This window comes from Toxorhynchites rutilus, chromosome 1 (assembly GCF_029784135.1).
Source record: "Toxorhynchites rutilus septentrionalis strain SRP chromosome 1, ASM2978413v1, whole genome shotgun sequence".
Lineage (NCBI taxonomy): Eukaryota > Metazoa > Arthropoda > Insecta > Diptera > Culicidae > Toxorhynchites > Toxorhynchites rutilus.
Window position 1 is genome coordinate 168,941,797 of NC_073744.1, and position 16,825 is coordinate 168,958,621.

Consider the following 16,825-nt stretch of genomic DNA (forward strand, 5'->3'; position numbering starts at 1 on the left):
ATACACACGCCAAAATGAGTACACAAAAATGAGAATAATACAATACACTGAAATAATTTATTATAATTGTCTAATTGTTGATTATTTCAGTGATTTAGAGGGTGGCCTTCTTCCCCCGTCTTCCCCTAATCAACTGACTCTAGATTCAAATTTTCATACAAATTTTAACAATTTCAACCTGCCTTTTGATTCAGTTTCCATGGAAATTCTCTCAGAGAAACTTCATAATCGTGGACTTTCACCAATTCTGAATAATTTCCTGTACAATTTACTGTCAGAAAAGCACATGTTTTTCAATCATGGCAGCTTGAAATCTTCTCGATACAGTTTTATGGGCCTACCGCAAGGCTCCTGCCTGAGCCCCCTCTTGTACAGTTTTTACGTCAATGATATAGATGTGTGGTATTCCCGGCAACACTGGTCAACCTGGTGTTGGGCTTTGAGAGAGAGAGAAAAAACAAGCTGCCATTGTTTAATCAACGCCACACACAGCGGCACGCGAATCATTATTTTCCTGATGAAATAAACGTTTTTCAAGTAGTTAAATTCATCTTCCGTCGTTTATTTTGTGTCCGATCACAACATTGGTGACCCCGACGTCGCGATTCGATAAGTTTCGGTTCGGTTACGTGCAAATAATCGTTCTTCCAGCTCAATAACGAAACTGAAACCTAACCTAAAAAATGACGGAACCTGGAACCGGAAACGTGGCAGCATCTATTGCGGTGAAATTGCCGGATTTTTGGAAAACCGATCCGGTTATGTGGTTTTCGCAGGCGGAAGCGCAGTTTCACCTCGCGAAAATCGTAAACGACGAAACCAAGTTTTACCACATCGTGGCCAAAGTGGACCAATCAGTCATTTGCCACATTGCTGATTTGGTAGCTGTTCCTCCTGCAGACAACAAATACAAGGCCTTAAAGGATCGTCTGATTGCCCGCTTCGCCCTGTCTGCCGAGAATCGTTTTGAGCAGCTGCTGGGAGCACACGATCTCGGCGATATGCGCCCAACGCATCTTTTGGCAAAGATGGGAGAGCTGTCGACCGGTTTGGGCATGTACAACAATCTGCTCAGAATGATTTTCATTCAACGTCTTCCGGCAAATATTCGCCAAATCCTCACGTGTCACGACGGTTCCATCGAAAAACTGGCTGAAATGGCAGACAAGATAACCGACGCTACAAACAATCATGCCTCTGCAGTTGCCGCTGTCAACAACGAATCAACATCCAACCCTAACGGTGAACGGAAGCTAGTGGAGCAGATCGAAATGCTGACAGCGGACATTCGGCGTCTGAAAGTTCCCAAGTCGGACCGCGGTCGTTCGCTTTCGCGAAATCGAAGTGGTTCTCATTCGTCTTCACGATCCGGTATGTGCTGGTATCATCGGACATATGGAACTAATGCGCAGCGATGCCGAAAACCATGCTCATGGAGTTCAAAAAACTAGGATCCTCCCCACCATTATCGGCGGTGGTAGCCGGGGAGTCTGAAAGTCACCGACTGGTTTTTTTGGACAGAACGAATAATAGCCGATTTCTCGTAGATACTGGGTCAGACGTCACAATATTGCCTGCTTCGAGGAGAGATCGTTTGGACGATGCTGTAGGGCAGCACCTTCACGCAGCCAACGGAAGTCAAATTCGGACATTTGGAACGAGATTCGTACCTGTTGATTTGGGATTGAGACGCAGATTCACGTGGAATTTCCTTATTGCTGACGTAACGATGCCAATAATCGGCGCAGATTTTTTGGCACACTTCGGAATACTTGTCGACTTGAAAAATCGTAAGCTGATAGATGGGCAAACAGGTTTGAAGACTTCTGGCGGAATGATGAACGCTGCTCTGCATACTGTAACACTTATCGGTGCTGATCATCCGTTCCACGATTTGCTCATCGAGTACCGAGAAATAACATCTCCGTCGACACTTAAATCGGCCACACAGTGTGACGTAACGCACCACATAGTTACTCGTGGACCACCAGTGGCATCTAAAGTTCGGCGGATGCATCCGGACAAGCTTAAAGCAGCTAAGGAAGAGTTTCGTCTTATGTGTGACCTTGGAATCTGCAGACCATCTAGCAGCAGTTGGGCAAGTCCTTTGCACTGTGTACTTAAAAAAAACGGACAATGGCGCTTCGTTGGTGACTATCGTCGCCTAAATCATGTCACTGCACCTGATCGCTACCCAGTGCCTCATATCCACGACCTACTACATTCGCTTCAGGGTAAGTCCGTTTTTACAACTCTAGATTTAGAGCGGGCGTATCATCAGGTTGCGGTGGAGGAAGCAGACATACCCAAAACGGCGGTCATCACTCCGTTTGGTTTGTTTGAGTTCACCCGTATGCAATTTGGGCTATGTAACGCAAGCCAGACGTTTCAACGTTACATGAATCGAATTTTTGGTGACGTTGATTTTGTTGTCGTCTTTATAGATGACATATGTATCGCTTCCTCATCACTCGCCGAACATCAGGAGCATTTACGCATCGTGTTCGATCGTCTACGTCAGCATGGGCTTGTCCTGAATTTGGAAAAATGCGTCTTTGCGAAAAACGAAGTAGAATTTTTGGGATATATGGTGAACAGCGATGGAGTTCGCCCTCTTCCAGCACGCGTCCAGGCTGTTGTAGACTTCGAGAAGCCGACTACAGTGAAGGAACTCCGTCGTTTTCTAGCACTCGCCAACGGATACAAACGCTTTGTTCATCACGCTTCCGAAATTCAAGCTGAGTTGCAGAAGATTATTCCTGGAAATAGAAAAAACGACGGACGCAAATTACAGTGGACTGATGCAGCGTTATCTAGCTTTGAACAGTGTAAGAAATCTTTAGCAGATGCAGCATTACTTCATTATCCGGACTCGTCAAAACCGTTGTCTCTAATGATCGATGCCTCAAATATTGCAGCGGGGGCCGTCTTGCAACAGCTAAATGGCCAGTTTTGGGAACCACTCGGTTTTTATTCGGAGAAGTTCAGTAAGTCTCAGCAAAATTACTCTACTTTTGGACGTGAACTGACAGCGATGAAAATGTCTGTGAAATATTTTCGGCACTTCCTCGAAGGACGTACTTTCACGATCTTCACCGATCACCGTCCGTTAACGTACGCTTTGACAACCGAGTCCAATTCGCGGCTGCCCCATGAAGAACGTTATCTCCGCTTCATTTCGCAACTCACTACAGATATACAACATGTCAGTGGAAAGGAAAACTTTGTCGCCGATGCACTGTCTCGTGTGGAGAGTGTTCAAGCGCCTACATCGATAAACTACGCAGAAATCGAACTTATGCAGTCCCAGTCCACTTCGCCCAAATTTGAAGCAAAGCGGTTCAGCGGATGCTGTCAACAGATCTACTGTGACGTCTCTACTGGAAAACCTCGACCTTTTGTTCCAATCTCTCAGCGCAATGTTGTCATGAAATGTCTACACGGAATTTCTCATCCAGGAGCCCGAGGCAGCAGAAAACTGATCTCCGAACGATTCGTATGGCCTGCCATGAATCGTGACATCAACGAGTTCGTCAGACATTGTTTAGACTGTCAAAGGTCAAAGGTGCACCGCCATACCGTCTCCCCGTTAGGAAAATTCGAGTTACCTAGCGCTCGTTTCCATCACGTACACATTGATCTGGTAGGACCCTTGCCGCCTTCGCAAGGACATCGATACCTACTGACTATGATTGATCGCTTTACCCGAATATGCTTTACCTTTATGGCCTGAAGCTGTTCCTCTTGTCGATATGACGGCAACAACAGTGGCTCAAGCATTGTATTCAACATGGATATCAAGATTTGGTGTTCCCGAAAATCTGACGACCGACCAGGGAAGACAATTCGAATCAGATCTTTTCCGTGAACTGAATCAAATTCTTGGAGTTCATCATATTCGCACGACGGCCTATCACCCTCAAGCAAACGGCATCGTAGAACGTTTTCATCGAACATTGAAAGCATCGATAATGTGCGTCAATTCGAAGAATTGGTATAACGAACTGCCAATGATTCTTTTGGGAATCCGAGTGGCATTCAGAGAGGACCTGCAGTGTTCGGTTGCGGATATGGTCTATGGTCAAGCTTTGCGGATCCCAGGTGAATTTTTTCAGTCTGCCACTGAAGATATCGACCGATCGGAATTCGCTAAAATGCTACATCGTACGTTCGACAATATAAAACCGCAAAACGCAGAACATCATGGACGACGTCAAGTCTTCATCAACGCAAATTTAAAAACATGTACGCATGTATTTGTTCGAGTGGACTCGGTGAAACGATCGCTGCAGCATCCCTATGAAGGCCCGTACAAAGTGATTCGGCGAGATGACAAGTTCTTCGATATACTTATTTCTGGGAAGCAGCAGCGTATTTCTGTTGACCGAATTAAAGCGGCATTCACCTGCAACCCAGATTTACAAACACATCCTCCAGATGATCATCATACGAAAGTTACACCATCTGGACATCGCGTCAGATTCTTGGTGTAACTGGAGGGGCCCTGTGGTATTCCCGGCAACACTGGTCAACCTGGTGTTGGGCTTTGAGAGAGAGAGAAAAAACAAGCTGCCATTATTTAATCAACGCCACACACAGCGGCACGCGAATCATTATTTTCCTGATGAAATAAACGTTTTTCAAGTAGTTAAATTCATCTTCCGTCGTTTATTTTGTGTCCGATCACAACAGATGATGGTCTAACTAGAGATTGCACGTTGAGACAACTTGCAGACGATGGAGTTATTTCCATCACGGGTACTAATCCCGCCGTTCTGCAAAAATCCTTGCAAGATACTCTGAACAACCTGTTCACGTGGGCTCTCAAGCTGGGTATCGAATTCTCTACGGAGAAAACTGAAATGGTCGTTTTTTCTAGGAAGCACGAACCCGCCCAATTCCAGCTTCACCTATCCGGCAAAACGATCCAGCACTCTATGTTTTTCAAATACCTGGGTGTATATTTTGATTCTAAATGTACCTGGGGGAGACACATTGCGTATTTGAAACAGAAATGCCAGCAAAGAATCAATTTTCTCCAAACAATAACCGGAACATGGTGGGGTGCCCATCCAGGAGACCTCATTCAGTTGTACAAAACAACGATATTATCAGTGTTGGAATATGGCAGTTTTTGCTTCCGATCAGCTGCCAGGATTCATATTCTCAAGCTGGAGAGAATACAATATCGTTGCTTGCGTATAGCCATGGGGTGTTTGCATTCGACACATACGATGAGTCTCGAAGTTTTGGCAGGAGTACCCCCGCTTACTCTTCGGTTCACAGAATTATCCAGCAGATTTCTCATCCGTTGCAAGATCATGAATCCATTGGTAATTGATAACTTCGAAAATCTACTCCAACTGACTCCTCAGTCAAGTTTTATGTCTTTATACCATGAGTACCTTACCCACGACGTGCACCCTTCACCAGGCATCTCCAACCAAGTTTGCTTCCTATACTTTTGCAATTCCTCTGTCATTTTTGATCTGTCCATGCGACAAAAAATCCATGGAATCCCAGATCATCTACGCTCAGATTCTATTTCGCCGATATTTTCGGCAGAATATGGGGGTAAAGTTAGATCTGATAAAATGTTCTTTACTGACGGTTCATTCATAAACGGGTCCACTGGCTTCGGCATCTTCAATGAAAATTCCAGTGCCTCTTTCAAACTCAAAGATCCTTGTTCCGTGTATGTCGCTGAAATGGGTGCGATATACTATGCTCTAGGGATCATTGAAACACTGCCCATCGACCATTATTTTATTTTTTCAGACAGTCTCAGCTCAATAGAGGCAATCCGCTCAATGAAAGTTGATAAACGCTCTTCTTATTTCCTAACAAGAATAAGACATCTATTGAGTGTTTGGGTCGAAAAATTATTCAAGATTACCTTAGCATGGGTTCCCTCTCATTGCTCGATTCCGGGGAATGAGAAAGCGGACTCGCTAGCTAAGGTGGGCGCTTTAGAAGGCACACTTTTTGAAAGGCAAATTGCTTATAATGAATTTTTCCACATTCCTCGTCAGTATACGCTCGTAAGTTGGCAGCGCATGTGGAGTGAAGATGAGTTCGGTCGTTGGTTACATACGATTATCCCTAAGGTCTCGACGAGTACATGGTTCAAGGGATTGAATGTAGGTCGTGATTTCATTCGCGTGATATCTCGGCTTATCTCCAATCACTACAACCTAAACGCGCATCTCTATCGCATTGGGCTCGCAGCAAACAATCTTTGTGATTGTGGCGATGGCTACCACGACATCGAGCATGTTGTCTGGTCGTGTATCCGGTTCCATGCTGCTCGCTCTCAGCTCTCTAGAGCACTGAGAGCACAAGGCAGACAATCGGATATCCCCGTCCGGGATATCTTAGGTAGCCGTGATCCTGATCTGCTGCTTCATCTATACCTGTTCCTCAGAAACGCCGATGTCAACGTTTAATGATGTTTCCTTCGTTGTGTCCCCGTTTTATATCCCTCCTATCCGATCGATAAACTTTTACTTAGTCGCGGCAATACATACACAAACTCTTTACAGATACACGGGCCAAAGGTTGTGCAGTCCACTGATCATTCAACAAGAGCCAAAGGTTGTACCGCTCATGATAACTCTACACGAGCTGATGATTGCGCCGGCTAGTGACCATTCTATCCTGGATTCCTCGAGTCGAGAAAGACGCACCAGGCTAGATATGGGGTACAGACTAGGGGGCGTTGCTGATTAATGGTCAGCTGCATCCCAATAGGAAGTGTCCCGTGTCGGGCACACGTACAGAGCATTGGAGACAGCAACATCCCAATTACGAAAACACTTGTAATACTAACCTCGAGCCAACCGCGAGTAATCGGTTACATATTACTAACATAGATAATAAGAAATATTGTCAAAGTATTGGACTCCCGGTCCTGTGAGGCTAACGCCATATGAGCCTTGATAAAAATATATATTTTGGAAAAAAAAAACCTGCCTTCGGATCAAACCGAATGTTGCCACCAGATGTCGACACTGTACATGTGTAATCGCGGATTCCAATCAACATTCGCTCATTCGATTCGCTGCGGAAATTTTGCCACGTAGCTTCGAAAAAGTGAACTTTTCATTCGACACACGTCGCCATCTACACGTAAACTGAAGCAACCTGCACAAAAAAGCTTTCCATTATACGGAACGATACGCGAAAATAAAAGGAAAAAATAATCCAACCATTTTTTTGACATAGGTCTAATGTCTTTTATTTCTATATAGGGTGGCCACTCTACGAAAAATGAAACGATTCATTAAGAGTTTTAAAACGCATATTACTCAAAATCATTATAGCGACATATGTCGTGTTATATACCAGTAGACAGAAAATTTATCCAACAATTTTTTTGCTTAAAACATGAACAGTGAATATAGTATAAAAGGTTAACGATATGACGATTAAAATGGGTATGTTTTCTTTAGATTGCACTAACCACTCGCTTTACTCCCCGACGCAACGAGCAATCTTTTTGCCTAAATTCGGGCATTAACTCACAATGTTAATGGAATGGTTCCAGATTCTACCCCATAATCTCATCTAATCCGTTTAAAAGATACAAGCTCATACAGGAAACGGTTTTTTCAGAATTCCATTGGGTTCATTACATCATGTAAATTACAGCTTTTGAACAATGAAAAAACTCAATTCAAATGCAATTACTACACATAATCACAGTCCTATGTCAATATCCCGTCCGTGCCCCTAGGCCCAGACCCATCAACTTTTTTCTATATCATCCCTTCATTTAATTATTGTCAACAAAAAATAAAAAAACAACAATAAATAAAGTCAACAAAAAATAAAGAACTAAGCGATAAAAGAATTTCCTGATTTGTTCGAAGAACCTTTCCTGGACTCTAGAAGAGAACCTCGTTTATCAAATTATCTGACCAAAAAAAAATCGATCAAAACAGACAGGTTCTATTGAAAAGTGAAGCGTGAGTTCGATTCACTTGGTTATTTCTTCGGATATAATTTTAAAATAAAACAAATTTGAGAATTCGCCCTCCAGTAGTTGTCTGTTGGTGGCCTGGAAACCAGCATAGCCTTTACTCTTAGAACACATCGAAAGCCATGAGAAACTCGTCATTCTCTAGTTTTATTGCTTCATTGTTCAAATGTACACGAAAAACTTACTGAAAACATGAAAAAAGTTACAAGAACCGTGAACCGACCGCATAGTTAACGTAGGCTATTTGTTGCACATTGATTTTGGATATGTTTGAAAAACCCACTTTTGAACGCTTGATTTTTTTGGTACTGTATATGAAAACAATAACAGAACAAGAAACCGACTCGATATTGTTCGCGTCTGAAAATGTCGCATAATTTCATAATTTCGTTATAATTGCAACTATTATTCGTTCCCATGGCAACCTACCACTTGAAGGCAATGTTGTCAAATTAACATTAACATAACAATTAACAATTAACAATTATTCGCTGTCCAGAGTAACACTAAAACACTGGAAACGCTGAAAACGGCTTATATACTTGCTGAACAGGTACAAATAATCGATACTTGCTCCTTATAGATAGCAAAACAGGGGAGAATCAAACATCGAATGCAAGCATTTCATTGTTCAGTTCAGTCACTTTCTTTTATTGAGTGCACTGTATATAACTGGTAGAGTACAGATTGATTGTACTAATCGACCAATTCGAATGCTTGACATTTTGACATTGTTCGATAGTTAGTTTCATAATATATTTATCTTCCTTCGTTGTAATAGATTGTCAAGAGATGACTGAGCAATAAACTCTCGAAGTCGGACAATTTTTGCAATGTGACTATTTTACATTCATTCCCTTCTCATAAAAATACATCACGCGTCATGTTATTTGAGATAATTCGCGTCCGTTGTTGTGATCCAATAAGTTTTGGCATAAACGCCCATTAAACAGCAGGAAACCCCTGATTACATTTGACAAAAACAAAAATCCGTAGCAGTCGCCACTCACATTTGACTCGGACGAATGACCTCCCATAATCAGCACCAGAATTAATCTCTATTTCCTACTAGATAAAAGGCCACCTGTTGGGACAGAGAGGATGGTGGACGTTGGGAGCACCCATTTCCAGCTAGCGATGACTGTTGTGCATTGCTCATTAATAATTATTTCCATGATGATGGGACCACTGATCGCGCGCGCGTTGCATGACTTGGGAATGAATCACTATTTTATTGCGACCCATATAAATATCGTCATAGCAGACAGTAGTGGTGTGAGCAACAATTTTGTTTGCGATTCCATGCAAAACAATCGCCACCCGGAATGGACTCTCGGAGAACGTGACAGAATTGGACGACGGATTGCGGTCATTGAGTGATTGAAATTGGAAGAAGACACTCGGCAGAGGTCACTTGCGACGAGGATTGAATTGTTTTTAAAAGACTATCCTTTTCACTAACACGGCTTTGGGAAATGCACGATCCATCGGTTATCTGGAATTCATACGATTCGTTAGGGTCATGGGGCTGACCTAGAACTCCATGGTGAAACCGCCGACAGCTATAATCTAAATAGTTTGAATAGCCCCTGCAAGGGGCATGTAAACCTTCAATCGCGCTCATTTTCCGGTGCAGAGAAAAAATAAATTTGTCTTTTATACCCTGGCTTTTCACAAGACCGTATGTTCAACGGAAATGTTCGCACTATGTATTACAAACTGCGATCGATCGCTAATCTAAATGTATGTTTTCGATGGAGTCTGCTCTCACGGGTGGCAAGTTCATAACTGGTTAACCTTCACACTGAATGTAAGCATGATATGTTAACCGCAAAACACAATCATTAGCCATCCGATGCACTGCCAGTGTGGATCGGTGATGAAAAAAAAACTTAAACATAACTATTCAGAGGCGTATTCCGAGCTACGCGATGAGTCAGAGAACTCATGAGGTCAGACCCCGAAACAAGTCGGTGAACAATCGAGCCAAGCGTCGGCTGATGCCGAGATTGTGATGCTGTCACACTTTGTTAAACCTGTTTTGCCGGCAGCGTAAATCTGGGAACCGGTGGAATATGGTGTGTTGCGAGGGGGCAATTCACGGGGTAAACAAAATCAGAAATGACGTCGTCGGCATGCCTCGCGATGCCTTCCCGTCCCTGTGGATGATGCCACATCGAGCGAACGCCCCCCCAGATGGTGATACATATAATGGCGTTGCAAATTGCAAGGCGTATTGCTTCCGGTTGAGCTTCCTCAATGTCGACCATCGGACACGACTTGAACTTGAAATCACGCGATTGACAAGATGTTGGATATTTTTCATTATTTCAAAGTTTAGGAATTAACTAAAAGGCTCGTAGGGCTATGTTTGAATATCAAACGAAATGTTATGGAACGGGGGGACAAATTTACTGCGTCATCACTTGATACTCTTCTTCACGCATCGGTGAGGTCCATTCCACTTTCGGTTTCAGTTCGGTTTTCACTAGTTTAGGTGTACGGGCACAGTAGGAGGTTGTTTATTGACACTGTTGGGAAAAGAAATATATCTTTACCGGTACTATACCTTACCGTATTTATCAAACCGTAATGTCAAATTACATTCTTTTCCTTTTTTTATTTCTCAACGTAACAGGTTTAGGGGAAATGAGGTTAAAATGAACCGGGTTGGTAAAATGAACCAGTGCTCAAACTTCGATGATTTAACTATAAACAAATTGATACTTCTTCATTGTCCTATTCTTAGAACATTTGAAGCTTTTTAAGACACCCTGTTATGCATGAAACTGTCACATGTAAAAAATAATAAATAAAACAGAAATTTCTCTCACGGTAGTCATTTTGATATAATTTTGTGCGCATCGTATTTAAGTAATCTCCCATGAAATTAAAATTCTTCGACCTGATATCTTCGACAAATCATCAGTTTGGACAACTGTTCACATATTCAATGAGAGGTAAACCGATATTTTGTTTGGTTTCAGTGATTAATTCGCATTCGAAATTACTTTGTTGTTTGGGGCAAAATGAGCCACCACTGGATAACGACTAACAATATCATGTTTTCCAAAGCAGATCTACCTCATCAAATGCTTTTCAAGGGGTTCCTTGTGTGGCTTTGACCCTGAAAAAATATGCCACCTCGACCAAAAACAAACCTTAATATGTGAAACGTTATGTGTTTCTTACTACTTTTTTGCACGTATGAGTAAATTCTAATTACTACTCTAGGTGAATAAGCTCAGCTTGATTCATACATGTACCTACTACTTCAATAATGATTTAAACAAATTTAGATAAGGAACAACGCATAAATCTATCCCATTTAGCATTATATATGTGTAATTGTTCATTTTACCACCACCATGTGATCATTTTAACCGCACGATAAAAAAATGCTCGATTTTACATCTTATTTTCTTTCAATGAAAAATGTACTATTTTTATTTTTTCATAATAAAAACCGTTCGATCTCTTGAACAACAGTTAGTTAAGCTGTAATATTCTTCGAAGAACCGAAATTGTAGCAGTATGTGGACGAAGTAAATGGGCATATTCCTTAGGGTGTTCATTTTAACCGATTTTCCCCTACATTACATTTCCTGCTTCATGAGCCAGAAGTTACACAAGCGTCCTCGATGACAACTTGGGGTTGCGTTTGAAAAGACCCAACCCTTTGGAATAGATTTTAGATTCCGTTGCATTTGCTTTTTGCCACTTCCGGGATTTTCTGTCATTTTCGTTCAAAAGTTTTCGAACTTTTTCGGAGGGTTCTCACGCCCTTCGTTTCTCATGTCAAAATCACTTTTTTTAAAATTTCTGAACAAACAAATATTTGACGAACATTCGATGCAATTCGAAAGCAGTTTTCTTTGAATTTTCTTCAAATTTTAAGCAGTGCTGCCACAAGTACAGATTTACCTGGAAAGGTACAATTTTTTCGAAATTCGAATACAGATTACAGATGTTTGGCCTAAAAAACAGATAAGTGCAGATTTTTCTAATATAACACGTGGGGTTGATCAACCAGTTGAGAAAGAGATCCGATTTCAATGATTCGGTCCTCAAGGCTACTACAAACATCAATATAAAATCGAAGAAGAACCAAAACATGTTTAAGAAAAGCAGTTGTCAAAAATTCACTGAACATTCAAAGTAGCCGTACCTGTCAGCATAAGTGAGAGACATGAGAACCGACTTAATGCCACAAAAAAAATCTAGAATCAAATATACGTAACCCGCGTAAATTCGAAAGTCGCGATGCTTTTTGAACAGACTTCGTATATTCTTGCTGTTAATGACTCGAAAATTTGTTTCAATAGCTTTAAAAAATGCTTTGAAAACAGGCAAATCCATGTATAATCTGACGCCCACTCGGAAGTCTATTTGCACAGATCTTCGTTTGATGTTGGAGGAAGCGGATAAGGTTTGCTGACGCGCGTGGAATGTCAATAAAGTGTCTTTTTCAAGGCAGGCGGAGAAGGAGTTTGGAGTAGAGTTTTCTCCCACAAGGGCTCTTTTCAGTGTTAAAGACGAATGAACTGTAGAAGTGTAAAGTCTCTATAATCAAACAAGAAGAGGAAGAAGAAGAAAAAAAAGAAGAAATCCATTTTTTTATCTCTACCCTCAATTGTTTCGTGGCTTTCCGAAACAGTACTAGAAAATTTCATGAAACCAAATTGTCTGACGAATTTATGAAATTACAACGAGATTGAGTTTGAGGAACAATATTGCTTTATTGGGGACAATGTATATGCAGAAGTATCCCAGAGTTATTGATGTAAAATTACTCAAGAGAAAAATTTTAAATCCTTCTTCTTCTTCTTCAATGGCACTAACGTTCCTAGAGGAAACTTCGCCGTCTCAACGTAGTATTACTTGCGTCATTTTTATTAATACTTAGTTGAGATTTCTATGCCAAATAACACGCCTTGAATGCATTCTGAGTGGCAAGCTCTAGAATACGCGTGATCACAGTGCAAGTCGGAGGAAATTTCTTTGACGAAAAATTCCCCCGACCAGAACAGGAATCGAACCCGAACACCCGGCATGTTAGTTATGACGCCAACCACTCGGCCAAGGGAGCACCCACAGTCAATATAAAAAATTTTTCTATGTAATTTGTTCGTCTGATTCAAAGTAGAATCAACTTCAATGAAGGGACTATGGTAAATACATCTATAACCGTATTAAATATCATAAAAATTAGGAAAAATTCAACAAGTCTTCCACTGCTGATATGATTTCCTCATTTGTTTAGTAAAAATTGAAAGCATGGATGATGAATTCAATGAAAATTTTAATATTAATTTCTCTGCAATTGACTGTAGTGATGCTGTAGGTTTTTCGGAAAAAATATAAACGATCAAAAAGTCAGGCGAAACACTAGCATTTCCGCTTATGCGAGGGCTTATACCATGCTTCGCCCGAAGGAAGATATACTCTGTTTCTGATGGGATTTAGAATAGATTCTGTATTGTGAGCTTATGAGCAAGCAACCTGTTTCTCACATGTATGGCTCGCAGCAGTTTTCGACGAGGAAGCAAACATGTTCTGGGAGATTAGAATTTCTAAGCTGTGTTAAAGATAGCGAAAGATTGTGAAACAGAACTATGGATGTAAAATTAAATTATAATGCTTTGATTGAAAAATTATGTTTTTGTTTTCCCAAAAACCGACATTAACTTTTCGGACAACTCAATATGAGTTACTTGATTTATCATGATTTTTATTTCCATCCTTGATTTTTTTAAATTATAGTTGGTAACCGTGGCTGTGGTGCAAGATCTTTCACTCACAACGCAAGAATGACACTCCGAAGCGATCTAGTGTCGCAGACATTAAAATTTGAGTTTTTTTTAAACCGAAAATCACCGGAAATCGGGGTTTTTAAAAAAAATGGAACTGCATGGCATGTCGAGATTTACAGTTATCACAAATAACATCCAAACCTCTCACGCTAAAGGTCACGAGTTCAATTCTCACTCCCGACATTCTTCCAAAAATGGAAGTAAAAGTGACGAACCAACCAAAATGTGTTGAAAGTCACTATAATAGAGAAAAAAAAAGTTATCACAAAAAAAATTGTTTGTCAAGAATTTACTTTACTGAAAAAACGACCGAGTGCCAAAAAAAACACTTCGCAGCAAGTTCCGAATGAAAAATCGAGATCATTTTTTCATTGACTATACCTATACCTACATTGACTAACCAATACTATACGTTTTGCCTCGTATTCCAGAAAAACTTCCAGATTATCGATTTTTGGCATATAGTTTCTCATGCATACGAAAATGTAGTAAAAAATACAGAACGCTTCGCATTGAATAAAAAATACGATTAGATACGTTGTGCACAGAACTACGGCGAAACGGTTGTCGAGAGAGCGATTTCTGTTTTTATTTTTATTTTGACATGCGATATCTCTACTGAAGTACAGGAGTACTCAAACGTCATAAAATTCTTCAAGCATAAGATGATACGGCATCAATAGTCAATGATCATACTGACTAAAGGTGACCACTTTATCCCCATTGATCACTCTACCCCCACTACCCCTACTACTTCCTATAGTTAGTAAAAGAAGCGCAAAACAAGTAGCTGCAATCCAGAGGAGTTTTATCACATTTCAGAATCCACTGTTGGGTCTTAAGGTTGCAATTTTTTCAAACTGCATATTTGAACTAGAGATTGGCAAACCGGTCATGAACTGATCAAAAGAACTAGATCATCAAAAAGAGTGAATGAACTGCAGTTCTTTTTTGCTGGGCAACACTTCAGAACGAATTGCGTATGCAGTTCAGAACGAACTGACCGCTGGCTGAACTGTGCATGCAGTTCAGAACGAACTGTGTACGGTAAGCGGTGCATAAGAGGAAAGAAAACGAACGAGTGATAGATGAATGGTGCTGCAAGGTAAATAGTTCTCAAATTAACGAATGGAAACAAACGATAGCTCCATAAAACAACAAAAATAAAATTTCGGTATTGTCGCTTTCATAAAAAAACGCAACATTTCAGGATACGATGGTTTTAAATTGGATTGTTAAATTATTTATCAAATAAAATTTTAATTTTATATTTGGAGTTCAGAGTAAATATTTCAGTAAGTAAGTTTCAGTAATTTCAGTAATCTACCTCACTTAGAAAATATAGTTGAAAGCGGAAAGATTTAAACAGTAAAATTCTCGTCGCTATTATGAAATATGTTTTATATCATATCATATTGTGCTCGATAATTTTGAGATGAATGTTCGCGGTTTGGGTACAGTTTGGCTATAGCATTAATTGCAATACATCAAGTACAATAGTACAATACTAGTTTATGCTGAAAATAGTGAATAACGACTTAAATTAAATCTAAATTTCAGAATCAAAGTTTGATTTTCTATTGTGCTAAGTTATTTCTAACAAATATCGGACGATTAATGATTAAAACGGCGTTTTATGAATGAACAGTCCTACATAACATCCCACACTTTTTATACTTGCTTTGACATATCCCTTCACTGTACAAAAGAGTAAGTGAACTGCTCAAAAGAACTAGTTCACTTGAGTGGACGGTTGGTCACTGAACGGTTCATTAAAGTGAACCGTTTTGCCCACCTCCAATTTGAACTGTGTTTTCAAGAGCGTTGGTATCATATAGCAGGGCTCTGCATAGTCATAGTCAACTGAGGATAGTCAGCTGACTATCTGACTGACTATATCCGTATTCAGGTAGAAATTACTTCTGGCTTCTTCACGCAGTTTCTCCGCCAAAACGACTGAACAGTCAGTCGGGCGTTTAGTCGCTATCTCCCTCTACCGACTCGACTATATCATTTCATTCTTCCCAGTCAAATTGTCCTCATTGCATTTTGAAGTGACTTCCCCCAAAACGAATTCGCTTCTCTCTTTCTCTCTCTCCCATGTACGTGTGCATGCATCGATGTTTGAGTTCAACGTGGTTTGAAATACGCTACAGGTCAGCTAGATTCCTTTGTATCGCACACGAAAATTACTCACACGTATAAAATAGGCGTGCAGTGAATGTACGCTATTTTGCTCGCTATTTACTAATACTAACGGTAAAACCTTTAAAGCATACTTGATAAATGTCTAAGTTCGTTGGTTTGAGTTCACGATGGGTAGACAATAAACCGTCCATTGATGGGGTAACTACTATTTTGCATCAGAAATCAAGTTTTCGTTCCTCTTTATATGGACGTAAAATAAGATTGTGTACGCGGGTATAAAATTAGTGTCAGGGGGAAACGGAAGTGTGTATTGAAGTCAGTTGAATGAAGAGGCAGATTGGTATTCATTAGTCGCGTCAGTTAAAATAACCACTGACTGGACTAGTTCACCAGTCATCCTCGCTAGTCAACGCTAGTCAATTCATTTTCTAGTCAAGTCACTTTGCGTTGTGGGCAACTGCCGAAGCAGTTCTAGTCGAAGCTACTGAGAGTAGAGTCGGTCTTCATTTTTCACTTCGAAGATTTCGAGTTCTGTCATGTAGTATGTATTAGGCTGTCAAAAAAGTCCTGCGGTATTTCCGCGAGGTGTCGTTGTAAGCGTGTAGTTCTAGTTGTATTCATTGTATCGAGCTTGTTGGAAAGGTATTTTTGCGCGCTATAATATAGTCCTAAGTCTATAATATAGTTAAGTCGTTCGTGAGTTATAGTGTCGCAAATATGGAGCAAAATAAAGAGAAAATCCGACATATTTTACAGTACTACTATGACAAAGGTAAAAATGCATCTCAAGCTGCCAATAAAATTTGTGCAGTTTATGGACCCGATACAGTTTCCATTTCCACCGCACAACGATGGTTTCAACGTTTTCGTTCTGGTGTAGAGG

The 16,825-nt window shown here is 40.6% G+C and overlaps 1 protein-coding gene across 1 annotated transcript; it reads left to right on the forward strand.

Annotated features, from left to right (window-relative positions):
* Positions 1-3,752: 3,752 nt before the first annotated feature.
* LOC129761586 (uncharacterized) lies at positions 3,753-4,493 on the forward strand. The gene has a single exon (XM_055759323.1). It carries the CDS (start codon positions 3,753-3,755, stop codon positions 4,491-4,493), a length of 741 nt encoding a protein of 246 aa, XP_055615298.1.
* The last annotated feature ends 12,332 nt before the right edge of the window (positions 4,494-16,825 follow it).